Source organism: Vanessa atalanta, chromosome 15 (genome assembly GCF_905147765.1).
Source record: "Vanessa atalanta chromosome 15, ilVanAtal1.2, whole genome shotgun sequence".
In the NCBI taxonomy this organism is placed as follows: Eukaryota; Metazoa; Arthropoda; class Insecta; order Lepidoptera; family Nymphalidae; genus Vanessa; species Vanessa atalanta.
This window is the reverse complement of record NC_061885.1, coordinates 5,663,538-5,690,985: the sequence shown is the minus strand read 5'-3', so window position 1 is coordinate 5,690,985 and position 27,448 is coordinate 5,663,538. Positions and strand designations below refer to the sequence as shown.

Sequence of the window (27,448 nt, the reverse complement as noted above, 5' to 3'; positions counted from 1 at the left end):
ATTTTGAATGATCTCTCTAACATGGTGTATAATGGTTTTTAATTTGATATTCTTATTGTAGCAAGTGTCGTACACGCCTGTAATGGTGTACCACACAGAATAAGTCTGATGTTCTTTTATTAACTACTATTTTATTGTGTATATGCCGATGGTGTGTCTTTTAAATAAATAAATAAATAAATAACAAAAACGTTAGGGAATTTTTATCGATTTTCAGGGTAATTTAAAGTTGTTCCTTACTTCCTCGGAGTAGGAAGAACATTCTGTAGGAGCTGGCATCACTGATTGTTGATTATAGTTTATAGTTTATAGTCTCTGACCCGACCGACCGTACCGTATTTACGTATTATTACTTTATTAGTTAGTGTTTACTGCATAACGTATTATGTGAAAAAGATTGTACCTAACATTTAATATATTTTTTATTTGTATATTGGTTAATCTATCCCTCCGTAAAAAAATAAGTACATAACCAACAAAGGTATACAAGCCATAATAAATAATATATTATACTATTAATAAATGATATATTATACTTAAAATTTTATCGAACTATTCTGTTTTTACTGCAGTTATATTTTTAAGAAACCAAATGTCTAAAGTTCGGTTACATCAAAAGTATGATGATACAATTCAGTGCTTTTTCTTTTCTTCAAAAAACTATAATAATAGTGAATGGCAGGAACTGTGCGATTTGATAAATAAAACAATAACTTCGTTATCACAAGAATACATTTGGCATCGAGACGAATTTAAAGTTGTTTTGCCTATTACATCTGGAGATAAAAATGGTATGTCTGAAGCATGTTATTCCAAAAAATAAAATTAATACGTTATCTTCATGCCTAATTGATATCTATTTGAAAACAATTGTAAGTTACACACAAGGATATTTTTCTGTAATAAATAATAGTAACCACATTTATTATATGCAACCTAATGCACATCAAAGTATCATCTTGTATAGACATTGGTCTTATGCGTAATTACAACACCTAAAGTTGCCAATGTTTTCAAATATTGAAAACAATGTGCTTGGGTCACCATCTTAAATGAAATTGACAATACTATATACTGGTATAATTAATAAGGGCATGCTCTGAATTATTTAAAAATGTATTCATACCATATATCATTAACTGGAATCAATTTAACACCAAACATATTTTTTTCCAGATATTCCACAACATCTCATTAGCATCACATGTTTTGGTGACAATGTTGAGGATGAATGGTTTATTGTGTATCTTTTATTAGAACTTACAAAAACATACCCAGATTTAATAATACAAATTGAAGACAATGATGGTGACTTTCTATTGATAGAGGCTGCTGATTTTTTACCTACTTGGGCTAACCCTGACACTACTGAAAACAGAGTAAGTATTATTGATTAATTATATATAATTTGTAATTATTCTATATAATATGTAAACTATACTAAGATCTCTAATTACATTGCCAATAAAATAAAAAATCCCGCAAAATAGAAAAAATAACATCTCCTCAGGAATGGCTTAACCAGTTGATAATAAGTTCTAAAATGTCACTGAAAATGACACTGATTGAAGTGTGGCCGTGAGAGTTTACCGTCAGCTGAGTAAGGTTCTATAACAGCTTTATGGACATTCAGAATGTTATTTTGATTCAAATCCTTGTTAAATATTGTGATTATTTATATTCAAGAAGAGACTTCCTCTTGTGGTTGGAATAGGCTATACATACTATTATTCCTTTTTTAAAATAGCTCCTCGACTATCTGAGCTATATATAGAACTAATATAGACTCAATCAACTACTATTAGCACACTTTACAATGTTATATAGGTTTTTATTTGGGGCATTTCACCATGGTAGTAGGGTACACCCCTTTTGGTAAAATTAGTTAAGTTGATTTAAAAATTTGAACATTAATAAATATGATTGTTACAGGTTTTTATTCATGACCATTCTGTTCATATTATTCCACCATGTATTATTCCTGTTGATTCTATTCTCACATTGAACGAGGCTTTACAAGTTCTTACATTGAAGTCTGAGGAAACTAAAGCCTCTCCCGAAATACAACAAGCTATTTTTAAAAGAATTGGGAGTTACCCTCAACAAATACATGAAAATTGCCACAGAACTATCATAAAACTGCCTGTAGAAATAGCGTCAGTGTTAACACTCAAACCATCCCTGATTTCTTATCTTGTGAGTACATATTGCAGTCTTGATGCTCTTGATGCAAAACTTTGTAAAGATATTGATTTTGATGATGGTTTGAATGTTGAAATAAAATTAACGAAATTTTTATATGCTATGCTTGTGCACACAAGATTCCCTACTGGTTATAGATTTAAAACTATGGCAAATGACGCTAAAACTAAACTTGGGTTAAAGTTGATATGTGCTTATAAGAAAATTACAACTAAGTCCGCTAGTGATGTTTTCTCAACACCAGAATATAAAACATTCATTAACAGCTTAATTAATAATGGTTATTTCAAAGAAAATTTACAGGGGTCAGTTGAATATACAAGATTATTAGCAAATGCACAAACCTATTTTTCCAACATGGAATGTCCCATAAGTACATATGTTTGTAATATTATTAATGATATTAAATCAACTGATAAATTTAAGAGTACTATTGAATTATTACAAAACAAAAGTGATAGAGATTTATTAGAAGAGGATGATGATACATGGCTTAATATACATCCAGATCAATTAAATGTGTTTTTGAATGACCGGTATGGGAAAAAAAATCAAATGAAAAATAATGATCCCATAACTCCCCATATTATAAACTCAGACTTGACTAAATTTTTAAAAGAGACATCTGACTTTGAGGGTGTTGAAAAAGTTAATACAGAAAATGAAAATGAAACAATTGAATTTAACTCTGAACAATTTGTAAGTTGTTTAGAAAGAATGCTAAGTATAATTTCAAGTAAAGATGTTTCTGATGATTCAGATCAAAGTGATTTTAGTGATGAATGTGACAATTCCATTGAAGTGAACAATGTAAATGTAGATCAAGACAGAGAGCTTGCTTCAAAATTAAAAACAACAGACAAAGGCAGTGAAAATGATGAAGAAACTGTACTTAAAAATTTCATCCACAGCATGAAAGAAGAAGGCTTATCAGGTCCTGCTAGTACTGTATTGAGAACAATTGGAATTAATAAATGTGATTTAATAGATTCTGATGATGATGAATAAAATAAATAAATATTTTCTTATTCTATATTTTATTTAATTTTATCGATTTCAATGCTTTACTGAAAAAATGATATAATAAACACAATTGCTAAAAAAAATTATAAATTAATTTATTCAGTAAATTAAATAAATGAAATAAAAGCTATTTCTATTAGGTACACTTTTTTATTCGAAAATCAAAGATATAAGAATAATAGAAAAATATATCATATTAAAAAAAAAATCATTGATTTAAAATATCCCATTAACCTTAAAAATAAATGAATTATAAATATTATCTACCTCTGGCACGGTAAAATTTACAAAATATTTGATAGTAATATATGTATTCATAAAGAATATCGTCTTAAAGATGCGCATAAGTGCCCCCAGCTACGACCAGTGTTTCTCCAGTCATGTAGCTTGCATCGTCTGATACCAGAAAAGCAACAGCGCTAGCTATTTCTGATGGTTTTCCAAATCTGTTCATAGGCACTATGGACAGGCTCTTTTCTTTTCCCGCCTCGGAAGAAGTTATCTAAAAGTATAAAAATAATTGATTTTTTCATTTCAATCAGAAATTACACCTAAACACACGGTTATGTAAAATTAAACACCTGAATATTAGTAATTTTCACCGGCAGTTGTATAAACAAAACTAATCTTCAAAACCTCGCTTCTTTTATTGATCGAGTACGTAATCAACACAATATTAATAACTTAATGTATTTAGAGCGACAGCCACTGTAATTACAAGGAATGCGACATCTTAGTTTCTGTGGATAGCGACATATTGGCAGTGTAAGTAATCGTAACATTCATACAGCGACAATGCCAACAGGTGCTGTCAACCACTTACTATCAGGATATGAGGCTTATTTACCAGATTGTCTTATGTTATTTTTTTGTTATGGTAAAAAATATATATAACAAAATGAATTTCCGTGGTCACGCTTAGGTTGTACTCCTTTGAATATCGAATATACTTTATTCTTTAAAAAAAAGATGGTATCAGTACATTGATTCATCATTGTTTTTTTATTTTTAGTGAACTGTTAAATGATTAGCTTACCGCAGAAGCAAACTTCGTCGCAACTATTCCAGGAGCTACACAGTTGACCCTAATATTATCATTAACAACTTCGCTTGCGATAGCCTTCGTCAATCCCAGAAGAGTTGTTTTACTGACGCTATAAGGACCCAATGGCTGTAAAAAAAAACCAGTTAAATAGGTAATTAAAATTTTAAAACGTAATGTTTATAAGGTTATTTCCAATATATTCTCAAAATCATATATGAGAATGAGATAGTATTACGATTTTACGTATAAAAATAAAGTAAAGGTATATGTGCGATGTTAGTATTTAAAGGAGCCATTGCCATTACACGTCAAAAACCTTTATTTTATGGGAAAAACCATACTAAAGTGTGGGCCAGAAAGGGAGAAGATGGGAGCACTTGGCAGGACACCGTCTGTTTAATTTATTAAGTTTACGTTTGTTGAGTTTGTGATCCTGTTTGCCTCGGCGATTTGCGCGATTATAGTTTATGTGCGAACACAAAATGTATTAAACGTATGTATTAAACTTTACCAGATAAGTTTAGCAACGGATAAGCATCTTTTCCGTATCACTTTTACACCTACCTACTTAAATTATTTACTTAAATGATTGGTTTAGCCAAATTGTGAAGTTTATCATACAAAAATATGTCAGACCGGGCTACGACCACTTTAATCAAAAACTGTAGGGATGCTATTGGACATGAAACAACAAAATATTTACTGCCGAGAAACAAGTTTTTTTACCAAGGCGAGTACTACTTTCAGATAGATGGTGTGGCAATAGGGAGTCCATAAAGGGGGACAGTGATAGTGCAATGAATTGCTTAAATCGCTTAAACAGCATCCACAGCAAAATTAAATTCACCTGTGAAATGGAGAAGAACAGGATGGCTCGGTAAGCCATACTGTCTACAGGAAAACAACGCATACCAAGCGATATCTGCATGCTAACTCACACCACTATCCTCGACGCTGTAGTCACATCATTGACCAATCGCGTATACGACCTTTGTGATGAAGACCACATACAATCTGAGCTAGCACACGTTAAAGAGGTCCTACAGCGGAGTGGATATAAAGTGAGAAACACAGCTACACGGGATCATAAGTTACCGCAGCAGTACAGGGTTGAAAGACTACCAGCATTTATGCCATATGTTAAAGGAGTGACCGATAAGATAGCTAGAGACCTTAGCAAATATGCGGTGAAGACTATCTACGCTCCTTTCAAGAAGAGAGGGCAAATGTTCACGTAAAGATAGCTTTCCCCTGGAAAAATCTGGAGTTTATAAAATCGATTGTAGTTGTGGTAAATCCCATGTTGGACAGACGAAGCGTACGGTATCTTGTCGTATTAACAAACATATGAAGGTGGTAAAAAACAATGGTACCAAGAAATCAGCCATCGCGGAACATCTTCTGGGAGCAGGGCCGAACCATTGGATCGAGTCAAAGTCAAAGTCAAAGTCAAAAATCTTTATTCAATATAGAAGTGTTTGCACTTGCTTATTGATTGTCAAAAATCTACCACCGGTTCGGAATTTAGCACCTCGGACCTGAGAAGAACCGGCGAAAGAAACTCAGCGGGATATATTTTTTTTAGTTTTTTAACCATTTTCCATATAGGTACAATGATAAGTATATTTTAGTTGTTTGAAACAGCCTGGAGGCGATCATTTCATTCCCAAGGTGTGCAGTCAACTAAAAAGTCATTAGTGTTGTAATATCCTTTAGCACACAAACGCTCTTTAACGACTCTTTTGAATTTTATAATTGAATAATTTTGAACGTTTTCTGGGATCCTGTTGTAAAAACGTATACATTGCCCCAAAAAAGAGTTACTAACCCTGTGTAATCGGGTACTTGGAGTAACAAGTTTATTCTTGTTCCTAGTGTTAATAGAATGTACGTCACAATTTCTGGGAAAATCATTTATTTTTTTGCGTACATACATAACATTATCAAAAACAAATTGAGAAGCGACAGTCATTATTTTAATTTCTTTAAATTTACCTCTTAACGAATCTTTTGGGACCAGGTTATAAATTGCACGAATAGCCCTCTTCTGCAGTACAAAAATAGTATTAATGTCAGCTGCATTACCCCAGAGTAGGATGCCATACGACATTATACTATGGAAATAACTGTCGAAAATGGAATGTCAGCAAAAAAATTTTCAAAAACAGTTGCAACATCCCGATCTGAGGAAAATAAATTGTTGTCAATAGATAAGCTAAAGTCGGAGATGTTATTTTTGACTCTTCCAGTTTCACAATTAATAATTTTCCATGTCATTTTAATTTTATCAGGTGCCTCAATAATTTTTTTTTTATATGCAATGATTTAGCTGTATGACATACACGTTTGAATAGTTTAGAGTAGGCACTAACATAACTGATAAATGAAAAAGACCGGTTGAATGATCTTTCACTATAAAGTTCATACAACCTCTGCCTACTCTTGTGAATTCCGACAGTCGCCCAATCATTAAATTTAAGAAAATTCCTAGAATAGACTGTCTTGGAAGTAAATATGGCATTAAATTCTGTTTTAATTAATTTAAAAAAATTGTTATAAAGCTCATTAGAATTATCATTTAATTGTAAATATGAGAGCTTTGCCATGATATTACTTCTGAACTTCTCAATTCGATACAAATTGATTGGAACAAATGTCTGTTTTAAATCCTTAGCATTATTATTTATTTGCGAATTAAATGAAGCCAACTGTCCACAATGATCAGAACTTAACATATTTATAATACATTTATGATTAGGTACACAGTTGGTAAATATGTTGTCAATACATGTTCCAGTGGATTCAGTGATTCTAGTTGGCTCTAAGAATAAGTTAATGAGGTTATATGAATATAATAATGTTCTGAATCTAATACTTATGCTACAGTTTTCTAATAAATTTATGTTGAAGTCACCACAAATAAAAATATATTTACTTCATCCAGATAATTTCAATAATGCACTTTCCAATATTTTCTCAAATGCTTCATATAACCCGCTAGGAGGTCTGTATACGCATACAACAATGACATGCTCAAGCTCTGCACAGGCTATTTCAATAGTCTGCTCAATAGAAAGGCTCACAACATCCTTACGTTCTTTAAATTTTATATTTTTGTTAATAAGTATTAATGAGCCACCACGTATAGCTTTTTTTCTATTGAACATACTAGCCATCTGGTGACCACTGAAGTTAAACATAAACTGATAATTTACAAGCCAATGTTCTGTTATACATAAAATATCAATGGCATTACTGTTTATGAATAACTCAATTTCTAAATCTTTTCCTGTCATTCCTTGAATGTTTTGGTGCACCAGGTTTACAAGTTTACTATTATTATTGTTTTGATTATTTCTAATTTTAAGATTTAGGAATTTATCCAAGGTTAAATTACTATTAGATAAATTAATATTAGTATTAATAATACTTGAGCCAGAGACTACCTCTTTTGTCTTAAAATTCAATTTAAATTACTTTTATCAGTGTTAATATAAATTAAATTGTTATTTTTATTATGCATATGATCCTTGGTAAGATTAGGCATAAAATAATTATTGATATTGTGAGCAATTAGGTTACCAATTTGTCTTCTCGATTTTATTGGTAGGTACATAGTACCCTCTGTCAACTTAAATCTATATATGAATTTATTAATGTCAAATAACATAAAATCATTGCTACAATGTCGGGTCAAATTGTATAAAGATACATTTAAGTCATAAATATGTAAATTCTGTGCATCTGTCAAGGTATGTGAATATGGAAATGTACTAATTATAAATTTGCATTTCTTTTGATTTTGAATTTCACATAATAATTTTATATCCTTAATTAGATTATTTTTGTTCAGAGACAAGCTGTCTCCATGCATTAATATATAGTTTCATAATACTCAGATACTCGCAACAGAACGCCATTACATACCCCAACTGGTACGAGAAACCATTGATTCATCAATAGGGAGGATGGGTTTCAACTGTGGAAAGTATGGAATCCAGTGATAAAGTTATGCAAAACCCTCGAACAATAATATAAAAAAATCGCGAATGGATACGGTGAGTTTTGTTTGTAAAACATGGGATCGAGTGTCGAGTGCACATAAAACAAATGGTAGGGATGAAAGTGACAATGGTAGGGGTGACCAGTGTTTACGCAGAAAACGTACAAGAAAGGAGGTAGTCCAATATGGACACTTATAATGCCGTCAACATCTACCCGCAAACTTCAGGCTCGTGAACAAGACATTCGTAAATAATGTCGAAATATCGAGCTCTACCAAATAAAAATAAAAAACATGGTAATTATCCCGTTTCAAATACTGATAGGAAAAATATGTCAGTTACGAGGACGAAATTAACCGCTAGTACAATATAGAGAACAATACGTAACTATTACAAATACTTATATTTACGTTTATTGCTTACGTACTTCCATTGGTTGGTATCCAGCAATAGATGAAATGAATACGATGCTTCCACCTCCTCTTTTGATTAACTCAGGATAAACTTCTTTTGCTAATAACCACGAGCATTTTACATTGACTTCAAAAATTTTGTCCCAAACTTTTTCATCGGTCTAAAAAATATATAAAATAAATATAAATAAACGATTATTTATTTGAACATACATTTATTATACATTCATTACATACGATAATATATGTAAGGTAGGTACCTCTAATATTGGCGACACGGCGGGATTCACAGCTGCGTTAGACACAAGAATATCGATACCTCCATATTTTCTTTTCGCCTGCAGTATTAAAATAAATTAAATAATTAAATTTAAATAAAATAATCAACATATCAAAATCAGTTAATAAAAATCGTGAATTTCAAATAACGTTTACGTAGACTATGCAACGAAGTATTTTTTTTTATTTCACTGGGTTCACAGTATGTAATTATGTTTTGAAATAAAAATGTTCTATCACATCAAGTTCAATAGTGAAACGCATTTATTGATTTTACTTTAAATTACCTGCATAATAAGTGACATAAATTGTTATTCTAAATTAAAAAAAACTTTTTTTCGAACAACGGGCTTTTCTCTTATAGTTAGTAGTGGCAGTATCCCTCTGAAGACTCTAACAGCAGTCTACAAGCATGGCTGGCTCCCATCTACCCTGATAACGCTTCTCGTATTCTGCAAATTCTTGATGAAATCTTTCATTACTTCTTTCATTTACTGAGCCCATGTTATCAGGAATGAAACTTAAATAGGAGTGTAAAATGAATTTTCAACGACATATTGCATCATAGTTTCTTATATGCATCCAGCATCCCATTAATTTTCGGTCCGACGATTTGTGATAGCCGAGACTTTTTTTTGTGACATCGACAAAAGCCAACCATGCATCTTTTTCAATAAGGCTGAGGCTCGAAAAAAAGCAGGATCATTGACCAATTGCTTTAAGTCAGAACCGATAAAAATATCTAGTCGAATTTTTGCCTTACTTAGCATTCGAAATTTTGTTTTAAGGAATAAAAATCCAGGTCCGGAGAATGTGGTGTGATGCTGATGACACAGTAGCATACTTCACCGAATGTTTTGATTTTTTTGAAAAGCCTTTCACAGTTGTTAAACAGAAGTAACAGTCATCTGCGTGATTTCGGGTTCATGCCGCTGCATTGGTGCATCAAAAGGCATCTGTTTAATATAGCCCTTGTAACAACCCGTCAAATATTTATAACATTTTAAGCAACACACTTTCAGTACCCATGATTTATCTTGATTTTAATGGCAATTTAAAACAACCTACATAACAGTTCTCAAAAAGAGGCGAAATTGTTTTTTTTTCACTTTTAGATGTAAATTGACCACAAACATAACAAAATAAGCTAGGAGAATTAACACAGACACGCGGCATTTTGTATATTTATGAATAACATAAATGATTTGATGACTTTAGTACACATCAATGATATAATTTTATAAGTAAGCTCAACTAAGTGTAGGGGAAAGTAAATAAAATTAAAATTTGTTCTGGGACGTGATATCTAAATATAAATTTGTTTTCTGTTGTTTACGAAGCATACCTAATACAAATCACCATGCGGGATATCAGTGATTTTTTTGATGTTGCATAGTGTTATCAACTGTTCAATATTTCGTTTAATTTACAACGCATATGAATGCGGTATCACTTATCAAAATATCAGAATCACATGGTTTAATCTAATTTTAAATATTTCTAACACTTGAGGCGAGGTTTGGCTATACTTACAAAATCAAATAATTTTTGTCTTTGTTCTGCATCGCCTACATGGCAGACTAGACCTTCAGCATTAATACCATCTTTACGTAAACTATCTGTAGCTTGTTTCACATTATCTTCTTTTCTGCTGCTTATAACAACCGACGCCCCTTCATCACCCAATCGCTTCGCTATAGCATAACCGATACTGAAATAGGAATAAAAACATCCTAATAGCACAAATAGTTGCACCAGATATCGCATAACGAAGCCGAGATATATGGTAACAAAATAGGTATATGTAAAAAAAAAAACTTTAACAAGTCGTAATCATTTACGGTTTAATTTATGGTTAAAAATACAAAATGTTTTACTCATTTTATGGCTATATTATATCTAACTTAGAACGCGACTTTTTTTGACGTCAATATTGTACTTACTCATCAAGTCGGCAGACAATAAAGTACCAAAATTTAGTTTTGAGCAATGAATGAATTGGTTGTAGCTACTCAAATCTGTTTACACGAAGCATTATTATAAATTTTAAGTTGCTATATTATTCCATCGACGGACTTAATATATCTTCTATTCTTTTAGATTATTACAGTCGAAAACTAAGGACTTTCTGAATTAATATTATGCGAGTTCTTTTAAAAAGTTAAACAAAAACAGCATCATATTTTAACATTGAGATATTTATTAAAAATATTTAATAACTAGTTTTGATCTGTTAATTTTATTATGTGTACCAAAAAGTATTTAAGCTTACGTGTATGTTTATCAGCCGTCTTTTATTATCTTACACTAATCACGATGGATATAAATTAGGAATAAATTATATAAATGTTGAATTTAGTTACGATTAATAAAATTACCGATGTCACTTAGCAACAGTGCCGAAAAAATAAACTATTGTTATTAACTATATATTTTTGGTTTAACAAAAATTTATGAAACTTAAAATTTTTTTATGAATGGTATTTAATTTTAACGCACTTTCGAGAACTATTTCGTTTTTTGGTTTTCATTTTAAATTGGAAAAATAAGGTTCTTTTCCTTTGTAGTATTATTTGTGAATGGTATACAATAACTTTTAACGTTTATATTATGTGTGAGTGGTGTAAATGGGCATAAAAAACATATGATATTTGGATTTTGATATGCATTATGATAAATTGGTTGATGTGATGAGGTAGTAAAAATGAATGGATTTCCATAAGTGTTTCTACAGACTCATTCCAACGCAATAAATATTTTTACAATATAAAATGGTTAATGCTTACAAAAAATATCATCAACTTCATAAGAAAAAAATAAAAAATTATAACCAGAATATTATGGCAAATCCATACAATAAGGAGAATGCATTAAACTTAAAACATATTAATGTGTTTGATAGCCTATCCAGGTACTGTATCAAATAATAATAATGTAATTATGAACTACAGAGAAGGGAATCCATGTTTAAATATCGAATAAAAACAAACAACTAACAAAAATAAAATAGACCTACTAATTAAGTTTACCATGCTATTTACCTATAGTAACCATATTAGTATTTTATTCATAATTTCCTTATAGTACCTACTCATAATAACATAAAAAAAGTATCACTAAAAAGTTGATGGTATTGTTCCTTTTGTTTTTTCATCAGTTTTTCAATCATTGGAATTGAGTGTAAAAATACTAATATCTTTATTAAATATATGATTTCATAAAGATATTTATTTTTGATTTTTTTTGCTAGTTGAAGTTTATAAAATTAAAGCTTGGTGGGTTAGAACTTTGATAGAATCAGGTCTTCATCAGACATATTCAAATATATACAATATGCAGCCAAAATGTACGTAATTTTTTAATTATCTATCAAAATCTACTACTTCCTATACACACTGTATATAATTGGTTTGCTGTAAGGCAATAATAAAATGAAACTAACATCTGTTTTTTTAGAATTTCAGTCTTGTAAAAAAAGCATAAGTTCTTAATATTTTATTTATTTTTCATCCAATGTACTTAACAATGTAATTTGGGAATATTTCTTTATAAATAGATATTATATATTCCCTTTTTTAATAACTAAAGTGTGAAAAATTAAAATGTATGATTAGTAAAACACAATTTAATTTGTTGTTTATTATTAAAATTAAAATATTAAAAAGAAATTAAGGGAATCCAACAAGTTTACAATAAGTAATAATATGCTTTTATAATATGACTTACCCTTCAGTAGACGCTGTGATTAGAGCTACTTTGCCTTTCAGTCTGCTACTATGAAAATTATTTGCACTTGTAAATTGTGTATATATTTTTGGCATTGCAATTTTTGAAGTTAAATTAGAAGATAAAAACATTATTATTATGTGTTATAAGTTTTTTTTTTTAAATTATTACTCTACACAGCTGCTCTTTCGGTTATAAAGGTCGATATCATTAGGGTTAATGTCCAATCCAACGCAGTGATAATGATAAAAAATAATAAAAGTTAAATCGTTCATAATAAAAACAGAGACACGATATTCAAAATCACAGACTACTCAAGTAAATACTTATCTTTTATCATAGATAATACCAGCCTCACACAATTAAAGAAACAAGTTTTTTTTCTGATTTTAGCTGGTTATAAGCTTTTTTAAATGTTAGTTCACGTAATAAGTCCAGTCATCAACCTAGGAGGATTATTTTAGGATATTGCTTAGAACATCTATTTAAGGATATTGATTATCAATTGATATAATTGTCAATCACGATTTCTGACAGGAAGATTCATAAGCTTTCTGCGTTATCGCTATATATATATATATATAAATAGGGTTATTTTGTTTTTATTAGTGTGAAAACTATGATGTTTATATGTTTTTTTTTTGTCTTTACGCTCTTCAAATTAGTTTAGCGATATTTATGAAAAGTGAAATAAAAAAAAATACAGAAAATATAAAATAAACATCCAATTAAAACGTCTACACTAAAAGTAGCTTTCCTAATATGCTTAAAAAATGTTGTTAAGAGTTTCGCTCTCGCACATTTCCCTTTCGCTCGATAGTACGCGTCATTTTTTATACATAGTAATTTTCGAACGGCGTCTCATTTGCGGCTATAATAGCCAACGTGGCCAAAAGAAATAAAACCGTTAAAACCGACAACGTTAAGGAATGGCCAAGGATCTCCGGCACGCATTACACGCAAGCCAAAAACATCATGCAAGGCATTAGAGCCCAGGTGTAGGACAGCGCGACCCACCGAGTATTAATTAAATTCCTGAGGGGTGACAAGCTGGACTTTATTATTCTGGATGTATACCGCATACACAATCTACAAACCAAAGGGCACTACAATTTAATGCTGGCCATTCTACCTCCGAGGGTAAGAAGATATTCAACGTAGACAGGATCTGAAACCTCTTTGATTTTAAGTTAAAAGCTCCCCGCAGTCCCGTTACACTCGGTCAATGCCACCGGTGCCAGCTTTACGGAGACTCTGCCCGTCACTGTCACGGCAAGCCTAGTTGTATTAAATGCCCAGGTACTACCTGACAGCTAATTGCGAGCGAAAAATGCTTGAAGACCCTATGATTTGCATTCTGTGCTAAACCAAGGGCCATCCCGCGAACTACCGCGCATGTCCCAAGGCGCCGCATAACCGTAAACCGAAGGGCAGATATCGATCCAATAGTACCGTCTCCGGTTACTATCCCTCAGACGACGATTCGAGCCCCTCAGGCACCGATGCAAGCCCCTTAGACACAAACGAGAGCCCCTCAGGCACATTCGCCGGCCTCTCAGGCCCCCAAATCAATGGTCCTTCAGGCCAGGCAGCCAAAGGCCACCAACAAAGGCGCTTGGGAAAAATTCTCGCCCTTGGTCCGCGAGACCATAATGGCAGCGCCTGTTGTTTATGATTTAAGATACCCCAATGGCCAGCGCTAGATAAAAGCCTCGCTCTCTGAGCCTCATTACATTTAAACGGTCTCATCCAGCAAATATATCTTGTTTTCGATTTTCTACGCAACCATCCTGTCGATGTCATGTTAGTGCAGGAGACATTTCACAAACCTAGCGCGCGTAGCCCTAAAGTGGCTAACTATCGCATAATACGGAACGACCGTATCACCGCCAGGGGTTACGATTATTTATTACAAAAAGTCACTGCACTGCGTGCCGCTCGACAGCCCGCCGCTAACCAACATCGAAGAGTCAATCAGTCAATTAATTATGACAGGCCATCAGTGCGTCATACAGTTTTAGTTTACCTTTAACTTTCCAAACATCTGCTAGAAAGTGACATTAAGTCACTCCTTTCAACTGGTAGCGCGGTCCGTAAAAATACAAACTGGGCCACTCTCCATACGAATGCTAGGGGTAGAAAACTCGAACAACAGTCATACAATTTTGTTGTCACTGCTCCAATGACGTCCACTCGAATCCCACGCTCAGATAACCTTAAAGTATTGGACGTTGAGAAAGCAGCAGCGATTAATCTCACGACTCACAAACGCGACAAAATAAATGAGTGCTCCAGGGAGATCCATGTACGAGCGTTAGGAGCTCTCTGAAAACTTCGAAGACCTTATTACGCGAAATAAAGCAGTCACGCGAGCGCACGACGCTTTTCCATGACACTTATCGATCAACCCATACCGTGGAAATCTGAAGTTTAATCTAGGAGTTACACTCGACAGTAAACTCAATTTTTATTCCCACATTAATAGAGTCCGCAACAGAGCATTGCAACAGAGCATTCGTATTGGGAAGACTATTGGTGATATTGTGTAGGCGGAGTAAAATGTCCCTTAGAAATAAGAGGTAGGGCCAAAAGCAAAACGACACACAGACACAAAAAAAGGCGTCTCGTTTATTGCTAATGGCGTAACGATGTACCGTATGAACATATTTATTGACTTCTGCTGATGAGCCAGTGTGTTTTTAATATATAATAAATATTAAAATGATGTTTCTTTAAGGTCTTGTCCCATTAAAAACCTCTCCAGTTTCATTAGATAGTAATCATACTATTAACATTGTTAGTGTTAACTAAATAATAAAATTAATGTCTAAATCAGAGAGTATTTTACTTATCATTTTCTGAGATTTCAGCCAAAACGCATAATATTACTTACTAAAACATTACAGTTTTTCATTACAAACTAATGTTTTAGTAAGTAAGTATATATTCAATGACCAATACGACTCGCGCCTTTATTACATTAATGCCAATTACCAGTTGTTATATGTTATTAATGTTAACCGACGTCGTGATTATGTTATTCCTACAAGCAATTGTGAACAAGATTGATGTAAGAAGGTTTTTACACAACGCAAGGGCATATTAAATTTACTTTTATTTTATTAATATGTACTTGTTTATTGCTTGGAAGAATAAGAGGATTTTAAATGTGATTTACAACATCACGAGAAATATACACAAACCAAGGGCATATTAAATTTACTTTTATTTTATTAATATGTACTTGTTTATTGTTTGGAAGAATAAGAGGTTATTCATAATTATTTTAAATGTGCTTTACAACATCACGAGTAATATGTCACAAATAATATCATAATTATTACTTTTAAAATGATAATAATTTCAGGACAGATCCAGGTTTTGCCCTGAATTACGTCGTGATGATAGGCGTAAGATTTAAGGAAAGATATTTCACCAGTTGAAAATTATATTATGTTATGAAAGTTATGTTTTTTCAAATATTGTAAATGCGAAAGTAACTCTCAGTTTCTCTCTCTCAACTTTTTTTTATGTTATAGGGGGCAAACGAGCAGGAGGATCACCTGATGGAAAGTGATTACCACCGCCCATGGACATCTGCAACACCAGGAGGGTTGCAGGTGCGTTGCCGGCCAAGTAACTCTCTGTAACTTTATGATAGTTACCTCGAACTTAAAATAATTCATGTTTATAGTTTTAATTCAAACTGAAAACATTTAAATAATAAACATAAATCAAAAGTCCCAAACATTTTTTGTAACTATCAAATATACGAGTGAAAATGCACGAGATCAGCTATCTATTTTATTAATACATAAAATATATAAATTAATTTATATGTAAAAGTATTGACCCAAAATTAAGTCAATTTACTTAACCTTTAAATAATTATTTTTAGTATAATTTTTTTTTTCTAATGGCTAGTCTACTTGACAGTTAGCTGCTCAGATTTCTTTGTCAATAATTTGTCAATTGTCAGTAGATACCATATATGTAATCCAATCCAAGGCCATTTTTATTTCTATTTTCTATATTTAATCTTAAACCAATACATATTTATATTTACAAGGATTTACTATCCTTAATCGTGTAAAAAATTTTCTGCAATCTCATGTCTGCTTTGGCTTACATTTGTGATTACGGAAGCGAAGAAGAGACTACAGATAGTGAAAAAGAAGATACTGAGAATTTAGAAAAGTAAGCAAGTAGTTTTTTTTATTATTTCATTCATTCATTCATTAATATTGTCAGTTTAATTTTAAAGTTATAAGCTATATAACCTGGACAAAGTAAAGATATGTAGTAGTAGATTGTATACAATTTGTATGATCCATTGTATTTTGATTTGTTTAAGTTTAATCAAAGCAATGTCAAAATTGTAATTGTACTTATCAGTATCACATTAGTTAACTTACCAAGTAGTACATATCCTTTAAATGAACACTACATACATATTTATATGTACGTATACATTACAATCGATTTGTAACAAATAACTTTAATTACTAGGTTAAAGTTACCAACCCCGAATCTAAGTGGAGTCTCTGTTGTGTTGTCAGAAGAACATATTGATAACCCCTCACTTCACAGTGGGCGTACTCGTTCTTTTCCACACATAAGAGGAAATTGGGCCACATTTATATATGTTGAATGTAAGTAAATTGTTATTTTTTTTTATAATATAAACGAAATGAATAATAAAAACCTAACTTCCTCAACTATAAACTGAGTTTTAATTCAATTAATTACTTTGTAAATTTAGCAGATATTTTGACTCCGAGTCTATTAATGGTTATTATAAATAATATTAGTACATTGAACATTGCAGATCCGAATAAGGGAAATCTATTTCAAATAATAGAAAAATTAGAGGCTTTAGTAAAATCTGTTGATGAATCATGTATGGTATGTGAGGATGTACACATAAGCCTATCTAAAACATTTGTTTTAAGATATCACATGATAAAGTCCTTTACATCAACATTACAGAATGTGCTAAATAACAACAACAGGTATGTTATATAATAATTTAAGTTATTACAACTTATAATTAAAGATGAGCAATGGTAAAAAAAAAACTAATTAATTTTAATAATTATGTAAAACACAATTAAAATGTCCTATTATTGTTAATTTCAGTTTTATATTGAACTTTGATTCTGTTGAAGTATATTGTAATGAAGAAAATACTCGTACATTTATTGCCCTTGGAGTAGATGCTTTAAGTCATGCCTATTTGAATAATATACTCAAACAAATAAACACTCTTTTAGATGATTTCAAACTACCAACATTTTATGAGGTAAAATACCAGCAATAATTAAGTAATAATAAGTTTGTTAAAAGAAAAAAACTTTTGCAATAGATGAAAATTTATTAAGGATCAGGTGCTGTACTTTAAGTAGTCATATGAATTGTATTAAAACTTAGTATTATTTACTGATTTTACATAATTCAATTATGTTTTTTAAGTATTTTCATGAGTTTTTACACACTTATTTTTTTATTATTTTAAAAGATTTTCTTTTTCTACAGAATCCATCGTTTCATATGAGCATTCTAAGTGTGAATGGAAATAAAAAAGATTTACTGTTGAAAATTTTAAACAACTTATATGATATTTTTATACAACAAAAATATATACTAAAATCCGAAAACATCAACAAGGTAAATTGCAAAAGTGGAAATAAAATTTATCAGTACTGTTTAAAGTAACTTCAACAATGGATAGAAATCCAAATAAAGTATACATTAACCCAAATTTTCAAAGAACTCCTCTTAAAAATGCATGGTCATTTCAACATTCAGACAATACTAATTTATATCAATATGGTTCACAATTGCAAAATGTTGAAGCTGTAAACAGATTTGGTATAGAAAAAATATCAAACAGAAAAATATATGTTAATCCAAATTTCAAACAAATGAAACAAGAACAGCCAATACCAACAGAACTAAAAGGACATGAAAAAGTTGAAAATGTGAAGAATTACCCAGTACTAATATCAAAATCCAAATATTCTCTTGTGAATAAAGCTGATGAAAGTAATAACTATACAGAAGGCATATCTCAGAATCATAGCATAAATACAAAGAACAAAACTAACATTCTACAAAATCAAAATAGTTGCTTCGAAAAAGTTTTGAATAAAAAATGTACAAATGGAGTTCCTGTTATAAAATCTCGTTATACCATTATTAGAAAAAACCAAGTACCCTCTGAAAATCGTGTAGAAGTTATACAGCAAAATTTTAAACAGGATTCTATTCCTAGTTTAGTGGTTGCAAATAAGAACTTAAGCCTTGAGATTTGTCATTCGTATGCCAATAATGTAGCACCTAAAATGCAGGAAAATATATTAAAAAATAAACCATTTGAAAATGTAACTAAAATTAAATTAAGTAAGTATAAAACAATACCAGCTACATACTTAAAAAAGAATATTTCATCAAGAAATGATTTCAATTCAACATCATTAATATCACAATCACATACAAATGACGAATTTTCGTTTAATATAAATACATATAAACTAACAAGGTCTAGCTCAAAGTCTAATAAGGAAGGTAACCCTTTGAAAACAAACATAAAAACTAGTAAGAAAAGTCTCTGGCCAAGTCAAAGTAAAATTAAATTATTAAAAGCAAATTTCAAAGTAAATAACATTCCATGTAGATTATTTATAAAATATGGAAAGTGTCTAAGAAAAGATTATGGAAACTGTGAATATGTTCATGATAAAAAACATGTTTCACTTTGTAGGAAATTCTTAAAGGGAATCTGTCATGATAGTGATTGTGCTCTTTCACATGAATTAACTGCGAATAAGATGCCTACATGTTACTTTTATTTAAAAGGAATATGTACCAAAGAGAATTGTCCTTACTTGCATATTAAATTGAATGAAAAAATTAAAATATGTCATTCTTTTTTGCGGGGATACTGTGAGAACGGCGATACATGTCAGTTTAGACACGTAAAAGTAAATCAGTGTAAGAAATCAAATATATTTAATTTAAATACATGTAACAAATATAAAAACTTACCAAGTAAAAGTACAAAACTCAAAACAACTAAGACAAAATGTAGTATTAAAAAGAAAGATTTAACACAATTAAATAACAAAAATAATGTAAAGTTATGTGACAAAAAAGATGCAGATGTTGATTGTAGATATTATAAAGAAATGGTTACTAATGAAGATAGTTGTAAAAACATAAAACCTACGAGATGCAAGATAGGAACTTTGCCTTCATTTATACAATTGTAGATTTTTTTTTAATATGTTACTTAATAAGTTTTTTTTTTCATTGTAATAATATCAAGTTATTGTAAATAAATTAAATAAAACTGATAATTGTGATAATTTATTATTTTTAGTAGGACACCTTCTACAAAAAACTCATGCCCAAATTTATATCCAAAAAAATGTTGTTTAAGAATTATTAAATAAGTCACATTATAAACAAATATACAGTTTACATAACAGGTTTTTTATAGTAATTGACTGATGTGCATTAAGTATTTAAAGTAATAGTAAAAGTAGAATGACTATATAACTTAATTTAAATAAATATAACATTTACATAGTTTAGCAGACATGTTTATTTCTTGAACCATTTTGGTACTTTACTTTTAGATACAGATGCCCCATTGCTAGACTGTTGAGGACTGTGAGGATTTTCCAACTTTCTTCGGCTAGGTGCACTGAAAATATATTAATGATTAGATTAGTTCTTTACAGATGTAAGATTTATTTATTTGTCCCATTTAAAAACTTTAATTCAATGTATATGGATCTATTGCATTATAGGGTTATAGATTTGGTATGTACAGTCTATTTGGTTTTATGTTTGGAGAATCAGCTTGATGTTGTATGTTGTGCAAGTGAATGCAGTCTGTAAGAAACCTGACTTTCCTTTCAAATAACTATACCAACAGATGGAAGAAAATTTTGTATGTAATATTTGTGCATGTCTAATGGATCAATTTATAGATTAGTCACAGAAAATAAGATAACTTTTTTAAATAAAAAAACTTGTTTTAATTTTCAACTTTGGATCAGTAAGTTTAAGGATATAATATGTCAGACATGAGCTGGGTACAATTTTCTTACCGATATTTTGAGGCTAAAATGCAGGCTGCATCATTCGTTGTCTTCTTAGAGTAAATTTCCTCTCTTAAATATGGTGGACCTGAATTTTCTTCTAACCATTTGAAATGCATATGAACACATGGTACAAATTTTGCTTCTAATAATGTCACATTTGGATCTAAATCTTCTTTTAATGGAGTTGTAACTGAGAAGAAAAATATATTTATACTTATCTTATATAATTTTTTCAGCTGTCATTTAAAGTCATTGTATTTTTATAGATATCATTTAGTACTAAGTATTAAAAGTACATAAACTCATTTTTTCAATACAAAGCTAAACATCTAAGTTTCTTGCTGTTGTTCTAGCGTTGCTAAATTAAAATATTCGTGCGAAAGTTTATACGATAATTTAGTTTAGAGATGATGATGATAGCACACATGTGAATTATACAAAAGCCTTTAAGATAGGCTTCAACTGAAATGGTGGGACAGTGGAGTTTCTTTGACTATTGATGAGTCTAATACAATATTGGGTTATGGTTTGATTTAAACATATTTATTTATATAAGATTTTAAATTAACATGGCTATTTTTATTACTAACTATTGTTAGCAATATTTATTTATATTCCAAATGACTGAAATTGTAAACTCATTGAATGAAGATTGATGTTTTATATTTTAAAATAATATGCTCAATTTTCTCGTCTAGATTATGAACTAAAACATTATTTTTTACTTGGTCCAGCCACATTTTGAAGGTCATTTTGTATGTTTAAATTCTGTAAATTAAATAACAAGTTAATACATTAACTATTGACTGTTTTACTTACAAATGTGAAAAGGTTTATCTTGATTTTGTAGATGCTCTTTAACAAAGTTCTGTACTTCTTCAATTGTATTGTTTGGGGTGAACACTCCTTGAAGTATCATGTTGTCTGGGAATTGTATTCTTACTACTACATTTTTATACATGTTTATTTTGGAAAGGGAGGCCTGAAAATTAAAGTTTTTATGGATATTACATATAATTTACAACTCAGAATTTGCATTGTCACAGATAAATTTCATATCTGCCATTCAAAGCATTAATAGTTGTTTAATATATAAATTTTGTATGAGATCATAATTTAGAATCTTAATTACACTTGAGTACAAATTGCACCAATGCATACCTCCCGGTCAGTCACATTTTCAAAGACTCACATTTTGGTAAATAGACAAAACAAGATAAAAATAATTTTTAATTGTTTAATATAAATCAAATTAGAAACATGATTTTTTTGCCTGCCCAATTCATATAAAGTTTAAACTGTAGTTAATAGAAATATGTTTTTTTTTTTATACAAATATAGTAAGTTATTTTTTGTGTATGTTATAATAAATCTAATAGATCAACGCTAAAATAAAATGATTACCTGCTGTGCAAATTCTTCTCGTTTTGTTGAAGTAAGTATAGGTGTATTTTCAAGTTCGATACGACGTTGTTGTAATTCATGGTAAATTTTTCTTACTTCTTCAATAGTTAACTCATAAAAATCATCAGGTAAATCAGATAATTCTTCTTCATTTCCATCTGGTGGCATGAAAACTATGGCTTTTTGGGATCCAATCTATGTAAATTAAGAACAGTAGTGTATTATACAATACTTTAAAAATCACATAATAATAAATATGAATTATAAGGAAATTCAATAATTTATATTAGTTGTTACAAATGCAAAGTTTAAATAATAACTAATTTACTATAACATTATCAATATTTTAAGTTTGAAGCAAGTAATATTGTGAACATCTGGGATAATTTTTATGTACATTACTTTAGTTGTTTTTTGAAAATAATATAATTTAACTTACGAAGGTAACTTCTTCTTCAATTCTCAAACGTCTTTCAAGATTCTCTTGAGTTATTTGGGGTTGTGGAGGCTGATATGAAGTTGTACTTTCTTGCTGTTTTGGCAATGTTTCCTGATCCATAGTTTTAAAATTTTGATCAATGTCTAGTTCAGTAGGCAAGTCCATTTCAACTTTAGCATCTTTTTTATTCTTTTCTTGTTTTATTAATATCATGGGATCCAGGGAACCTTGTGCATTTTCAGTATTTTTTATATTAGATGGACCTTGTATACATTTCTCATCATTATTAGAATGTGATGGCTCAGTTGATGTTACTAAACCATTTTCAGGTTTTTCAGTTTTGACTCGACGATACACTGATGATATGTTTGCCTGCCTGAAATATATTTTTTATTTAATACAATCCTAACCCAAAAGTAACTGTATAATGAATATATAAAAACAATAAACATTTGAACCATAATATAAAATGTTATTTTATGTATGATATGCATTGTATGGTCAATTTGTTTTAGGTAGATTGTGATTCTCATTATCATGAAGCAAACATGTTAAACAGCATGACATAATTACAAACAATCTAGAACTATAATGTTTAGCAATAATGGAACATTTATTGATCATTTAGTGGGAACATATTTTTAATTAACATATTTTTCATCATACAAACAAAATAAGTCATCTAATGAGTAAATAAAAATTTACAGAACCTTCCTCAATTGCCATTGTACAAAGTTTCAGATTTTAAATTCAATTTTTTATCTTTCTCAATGTATCACTTACATTGGTTCTGTTTTATCCAGTAAACGCAGAATTGCTCTTCCTGCTATCAAGCCCAACTGTCGCAAAGATTTTTCCTTCAATGCCTTAACACCTGTTACTTCTTGTCTCATGTATGAAATAGTAGGGTTATGTAAATTTGGCAGTTCATTTGGAGCCAATGACATTATTAAATCATACAGTGATGTATTTGGTGTAAAATCACCAGTCATTCTTTCACCTAACAAAAATTTGAAATTATATGAACATAAAGTTAAATAAACATAAATGAATAAAAAATGCATTTTTTTTATGAAATTTACCATCATTTAACATGAGCCCTATAGTGACATTTGATTCCACTCTTTTCTTTTCCGCTTCAACCATTTCGAGAAAAGCTTTATTTGGCAAATTACAGAATCTTACGGTTGTTGTTAAATCTAAAATATGTTTATGATGTTTTAAATCATAATCATTTGGTTCAAGCCCTTGTTTAGCACATACATCTTCTAAGAGCTTAAATAAAATAGAAACATATAATTTTCATAGTTATTCTATATCATAAAACTGATATGACTATATTTTGTATATAAAATATATTTATATTTATTCTACAAATGAGAAATTTTATTTTATTTTTAAAGTTATTATTATTTTTAAGATACCTGTAAAATATTAGTGTCCGGTGTACAATGAACTTTTACTCTTCTCCCATTTGGTGTTAAAACGACGATATCTCTTGACATTTTTTATGATTTTTAAAATCTTTCGATTAAGCTTAAAGAAATGTATGTAGGACAAAATTGCTAATCAAAAGTCGAAACTAAATCAAGAAAACAATTATCATTACAAATTAACTGTCAACTGTCTGGGTTCTGTCAAGATTTGATCTGACAATTTGATTTACTCTTTTTATGCCAAATTGCAAATGTAATACGCCATGCAGCCATCTCTCTGGTCTCTGGCCGAAAGTGATACTGATTAAACTGGCTACTTCCGTCTCACAATGCAATATCGTATTCAATCCATCAAGTTGAGATTACTCATAAATCAATCCTGCTCATTTTTTATTTTGAAACTGAAGCTGCAGTGCAAGCTTACGTTGATAGCACCATGATCCTCTCCAAGTATCAAAAACCGAAATTCTCATATGAATCTAATGTTTTATTTAGATTGAAAGGTTTAACGTGTGTCATTCTGCCTGTATTTATTTGCTTCTAAGTATATATATAAGTGTATATTCCTTCGAATCGGAGGCTTTTCTTATAAATATGTCTGGTGATTCACTCACGAAATGATGGCATTGGGAATATTGCGCGATAATAATTGAATTTTGGGGCTAGATATTCTGTTGCGTTTTTGCGATTCCGCAAACGCAAATACAAAAGCGTACATTTGCAAACTCGCAGTTGTAGTTGTCTAATAATAATTTGACACAGGGATCTCTTTGGCTCTATAACCCTAGATTTATGGACAAATTAATCTTTATTATTTCCCACTTTTTTCTCTTTCTTGTTTATTATCTAACCGAATTTATTAGATTGTCCTGTATTTTGTAAAGCTTTGTCTTTTTTTGCACAGAGTTTATATCTTGCATTTTTTTTCTACCACTTTGCGATAGTTCTTCCGTATCCGGAAATGTCAGTGAAACTTAAGTATATTAACACTTTATTTGTATATTGTCGTTGTTTTTAGATGCCTATGTAGCAGTACGTCGTTACGCCGTTAGCGACAACAAGCGTATGTCACAATATATCTATATGACGTTATTTCTATTTTGAAAAAAAGAATAGTTCTGACAAGAACTGTTTTATTTTGAAACAAGAAGCAGCATGCGGTGTCACTTGAAGCATGATGTAAGCTCTGAAACTGTTCGTCTTCAAAGGAACACTATTTTCAATTCTTCAAATTATATATTCACATGAAGACTTATGAACGAAACGCCGCGCGAAAATTACCCGCCCCGGGTCGCTAGCTATGTCCCTGCATTTTAAATCTGTAATATGTATTCGAAAATATTCATTTAAATTATATGCTGTAAAGGGCCATATTGATCTATATTAAATGCACGATGTATTTAAGGTACCTACGTAATTGGATAAGGATTACTGCTATATTAATTAAAATCGCTTCGAAAATAAACCATTATACCTCGCAAGAAGTAAAGGATAAAAAATAGTTATTGTGACTTATCCCTAAGATATGGACATATATCATAGCGGACTTTTTTGAAGACCTTTTTGAGGTGTACAATACTGTAGTACATTATTATAATCTGTATTTTAGGGTTCAGCCAGCGTTTGCAATGTAAGCACAAAAAAAATATGTTTATTTACGACATTACTTTAGAACCCTCTAAAGTTATCAGCGTAGGATTAGGATAGCTAATTTTAGGGTAAACGTTTTTTTTTGGGTGTTTATTTTATATTTGTATTTCATTTTTTGTATATATACTCGTATTTTTTTCCATGAAAAGAGAAGAAGAGGTTTTACTATACTATCACTCTCCTCCTCAACATACAACTAAAGGCGAATAGTAGAATAAGACTGCAGAATAATTTGAATGGAAATGAAATTTCTATCGTAATGTGGGTATTTTTGGAATCTATAGACATATATTTTTGTAGAAAACTAATGTCAGATGAACTAAATTTACCGCCTTCTTCTGGTTCTTCTTCTGATTTACTGGGTAGAAGTATAACTGCACCGTATCTTTTTCTCGGACAATACATTTGGCATAAATAAAAATATCAGGAAACCGTATCTCTTCAAAAATATTGTTCGTTTGGAAAGGTTTTTTAATTATAGACTCCTTTAAGCGAGTAGAGTAGTAGAAAATAAATATGAATTAAACAATTACTCGCTTAAAAATCCCCGGTTTATATCACTCCTAAATTTATGGATCATGAAGATAATTATATAAAGAACATCATTTCGCCGGGGATCGTAGCTACAAGTAAGGATTAGTGAATCTAGAGCAAATTATTGAAAATAAGGCGACATGAAGAAGGAAATAATCTCCGTGACACATTTGCCCGTATCATTTATTGCAGGCAGATAAAATGATACAAAAAATTGCCCTAAGGTACAAATTAAATACTGATTTTAATTAATTGATAGATTAGGTCCTTGCATCAATAACCGTACGCGTACTTATAATTTGAAATAGCTCCATATTCAAAGAAATATTTGACGACACCAACCCAGAGTATTTATTTTTAGTATATCAGCGATTTTGTATTAACAGAAAATAATTTAAATCTCGTCGATCAGGCGCCGATGGGCCATTTGTAGCTTTCTTGTGGCACATTTGATGACGTTAACCGCCTCGTAATCAAGTACCTGTGCCTCATGTATTGTGAGAATGTTGGACCTTTGTCCTTAACAGGTTGTTCCTCTTTCTCTGTATGTATGTATGTTAAGTACTAGGCTAGATATTGGGGATGGGTAAGCTTCCCTAACACTGTATACTCTATGCGTTGGGCATCTGTATGTACGCAGCAGTTCATGTTCTCTCCTCTCTTTCTCTCCGGGGGTTCCCAAGCAAATTAATTTAATTTCGTCTCCTCACCAATAAAATAAATAACATATCTATTTTATTAAATTATTCTGATATTATACAAATTTCAAATATAGTTTTTTATATAATTGATAAAATCGATCAATTATTGCCAAAAATGCTCAGATATTTATTTGGTTAGTTATTAGAAATATGTAGTAAAATGTTATTGCCTTTGGTTATAAATATAATATAGTACACGAACGTAATTAAATAAAGGAATTTTTTTTTTGTTATTGTAGATTACTATTGAAATTGGCTTTGATTTCAAAAAAATAGCACTAATTTAACACAACACTTCGTATATCAGACTTAGACAATGAAGTAAAACAAAGATATGTACGTGATAAGGGAGGATAGGGCTTTGAGAGAATCATTAAAACCTGGAATGCTCAAAAGCTTAAAAAGTGATATTTGTTGGTAAAGATTTTTGTAAACTTATGAAAGACGAAACTTTAAGCTACTTTGCACTTTGAAGAGGATA

The 27,448-nt window shown here is 30.5% G+C and overlaps 5 protein-coding genes across 7 annotated transcripts; 3 read left to right on the top strand and 2 right to left on the bottom strand.

Moving 5' to 3' along the window:
* Positions 1-320: 320 nt before the first annotated feature.
* LOC125069191 (protein ecdysoneless homolog) lies at positions 321-3,230 on the top strand. The gene is made up of 3 exons (XM_047678594.1): positions 321-791; positions 1,177-1,379; positions 1,933-3,230. The coding sequence occupies exons 1-3, from the start codon at positions 593-595 to the stop codon at positions 3,208-3,210; spliced, it is 1,680 nt and encodes a 559-aa protein (XP_047534550.1). The 5' UTR covers positions 321-592; the 3' UTR covers positions 3,211-3,230.
* Positions 3,231-3,461: 231 nt separating this feature from the next.
* On the bottom strand, positions 3,462-13,151 carry LOC125069210 (dehydrogenase/reductase SDR family member 4). Its single transcript, XM_047678614.1, has 6 exons — positions 12,693-13,151; positions 10,500-10,677; positions 8,948-9,025; positions 8,702-8,848; positions 4,262-4,396; positions 3,462-3,727 (listed from the first exon to the last, which is right to left on the bottom strand). The coding sequence occupies exons 1-6, from the start codon at positions 12,821-12,823 to the stop codon at positions 3,557-3,559; spliced, it is 840 nt and encodes a 279-aa protein (XP_047534570.1). The 5' UTR covers positions 12,824-13,151; the 3' UTR covers positions 3,462-3,556.
* A 3,516-nt stretch (positions 13,152-16,667) lies between these two features.
* LOC125069295 (U6 snRNA phosphodiesterase 1) lies at positions 16,668-18,560 on the top strand. Its single transcript, XM_047678736.1, has 5 exons — positions 16,668-16,889; positions 17,202-17,344; positions 17,521-17,704; positions 17,832-17,994; positions 18,228-18,560. Exons 1-5 carry the CDS (start codon positions 16,804-16,806, stop codon positions 18,405-18,407), a joined length of 756 nt encoding a protein of 251 aa, XP_047534692.1. The 5' UTR covers positions 16,668-16,803; the 3' UTR covers positions 18,408-18,560.
* LOC125069293 (zinc finger CCCH domain-containing protein 3) lies at positions 18,416-20,112 on the top strand. The gene has a single exon (XM_047678732.1). It carries the CDS (start codon positions 18,416-18,418, stop codon positions 19,961-19,963), a length of 1,548 nt encoding a protein of 515 aa, XP_047534688.1. The 3' UTR covers positions 19,964-20,112.
* A 41-nt stretch (positions 20,113-20,153) lies between these two features.
* On the bottom strand, positions 20,154-24,277 carry LOC125069294 (tether containing UBX domain for GLUT4). 3 transcript variants are annotated; one of them, XM_047678734.1, is made up of 9 exons: positions 24,223-24,274; positions 24,071-24,189; positions 23,729-23,921; positions 23,430-23,646; positions 22,647-23,022; positions 22,208-22,402; positions 21,623-21,785; positions 20,810-20,993; positions 20,154-20,400 (listed from the first exon to the last, which is right to left on the bottom strand). In XM_047678734.1, exons 2-9 carry the CDS (start codon positions 24,149-24,151, stop codon positions 20,298-20,300), a joined length of 1,512 nt encoding a protein of 503 aa, XP_047534690.1. In that variant the 5' UTR covers positions 24,152-24,189; positions 24,223-24,274; the 3' UTR covers positions 20,154-20,297. The 3 variants fall into 3 exon arrangements, with proteins under 3 accessions (XP_047534690.1, XP_047534689.1, XP_047534691.1); XM_047678733.1 differs by having other exon boundaries at positions 24,071-24,277; XM_047678735.1 differs by lacking the exons at positions 23,729-23,921; positions 24,223-24,274 and having other exon boundaries at positions 24,071-24,165.
* Positions 24,278-27,448: the final 3,171 nt, after the last annotated feature.

Bases quoted from the DNA above. Each gene is read 5' to 3' on its own strand.
- LOC125069191 (XM_047678594.1), top strand. From the start codon at position 593: ATGTCTAAAGTTCGGTTACATCAAAAGTATGATGATACAATTCAGTGC. The intron at 792-1,176 runs GTATGTCTGAAG...ATTTTTTTCCAG, and splicing joins TACATCTGGAGATAAAAATG to ATATTCCACAACATCTCATT. The intron at 1,380-1,932 runs GTAAGTATTATT...TGATTGTTACAG, and splicing joins CTGACACTACTGAAAACAGA to GTTTTTATTCATGACCATTC.
- LOC125069210 (XM_047678614.1), bottom strand. From the start codon at position 12,823: ATGTTTTTATCTTCTAATTTAACTTCAAAAATTGCAATGCCAAAAATA. The intron at 10,678-12,692 runs GTAAGTCATATT...TTCCTATTTCAG, and splicing joins ATCACAGCGTCTACTGAAGG to TATCGGTTATGCTATAGCGA. The intron at 4,397-8,701 runs GTACGTAAGCAA...TTTTTTTTACAG, and splicing joins CTGGATACCAACCAATGGAA to CCATTGGGTCCTTATAGCGT.
- LOC125069295 (XM_047678736.1), top strand. From the start codon at position 16,804: ATGTCTGCTTTGGCTTACATTTGTGATTACGGAAGCGAAGAAGAGACT. The intron at 17,705-17,831 runs GTATGTTATATA...TGTTAATTTCAG, and splicing joins GTGCTAAATAACAACAACAG to TTTTATATTGAACTTTGATT. The intron at 17,995-18,227 runs GTAAAATACCAG...CTTTTTCTACAG, and splicing joins AACTACCAACATTTTATGAG to AATCCATCGTTTCATATGAG.
- LOC125069293 (XM_047678732.1), top strand. From the start codon at position 18,416: ATGGATAGAAATCCAAATAAAGTATACATTAACCCAAATTTTCAAAGA.
- LOC125069294 (XM_047678733.1), bottom strand. From the start codon at position 24,151: ATGTCAAGAGATATCGTCGTTTTAACACCAAATGGGAGAAGAGTAAAA. The intron at 23,023-23,429 runs GTAAGTGATACA...AATATATTTCAG, and splicing joins CTGGATAAAACAGAACCAAT to GCAGGCAAACATATCATCAG. The intron at 22,403-22,646 runs GTAAGTTAAATT...TAATTTACATAG, and splicing joins TTGAAGAAGAAGTTACCTTC to ATTGGATCCCAAAAAGCCAT.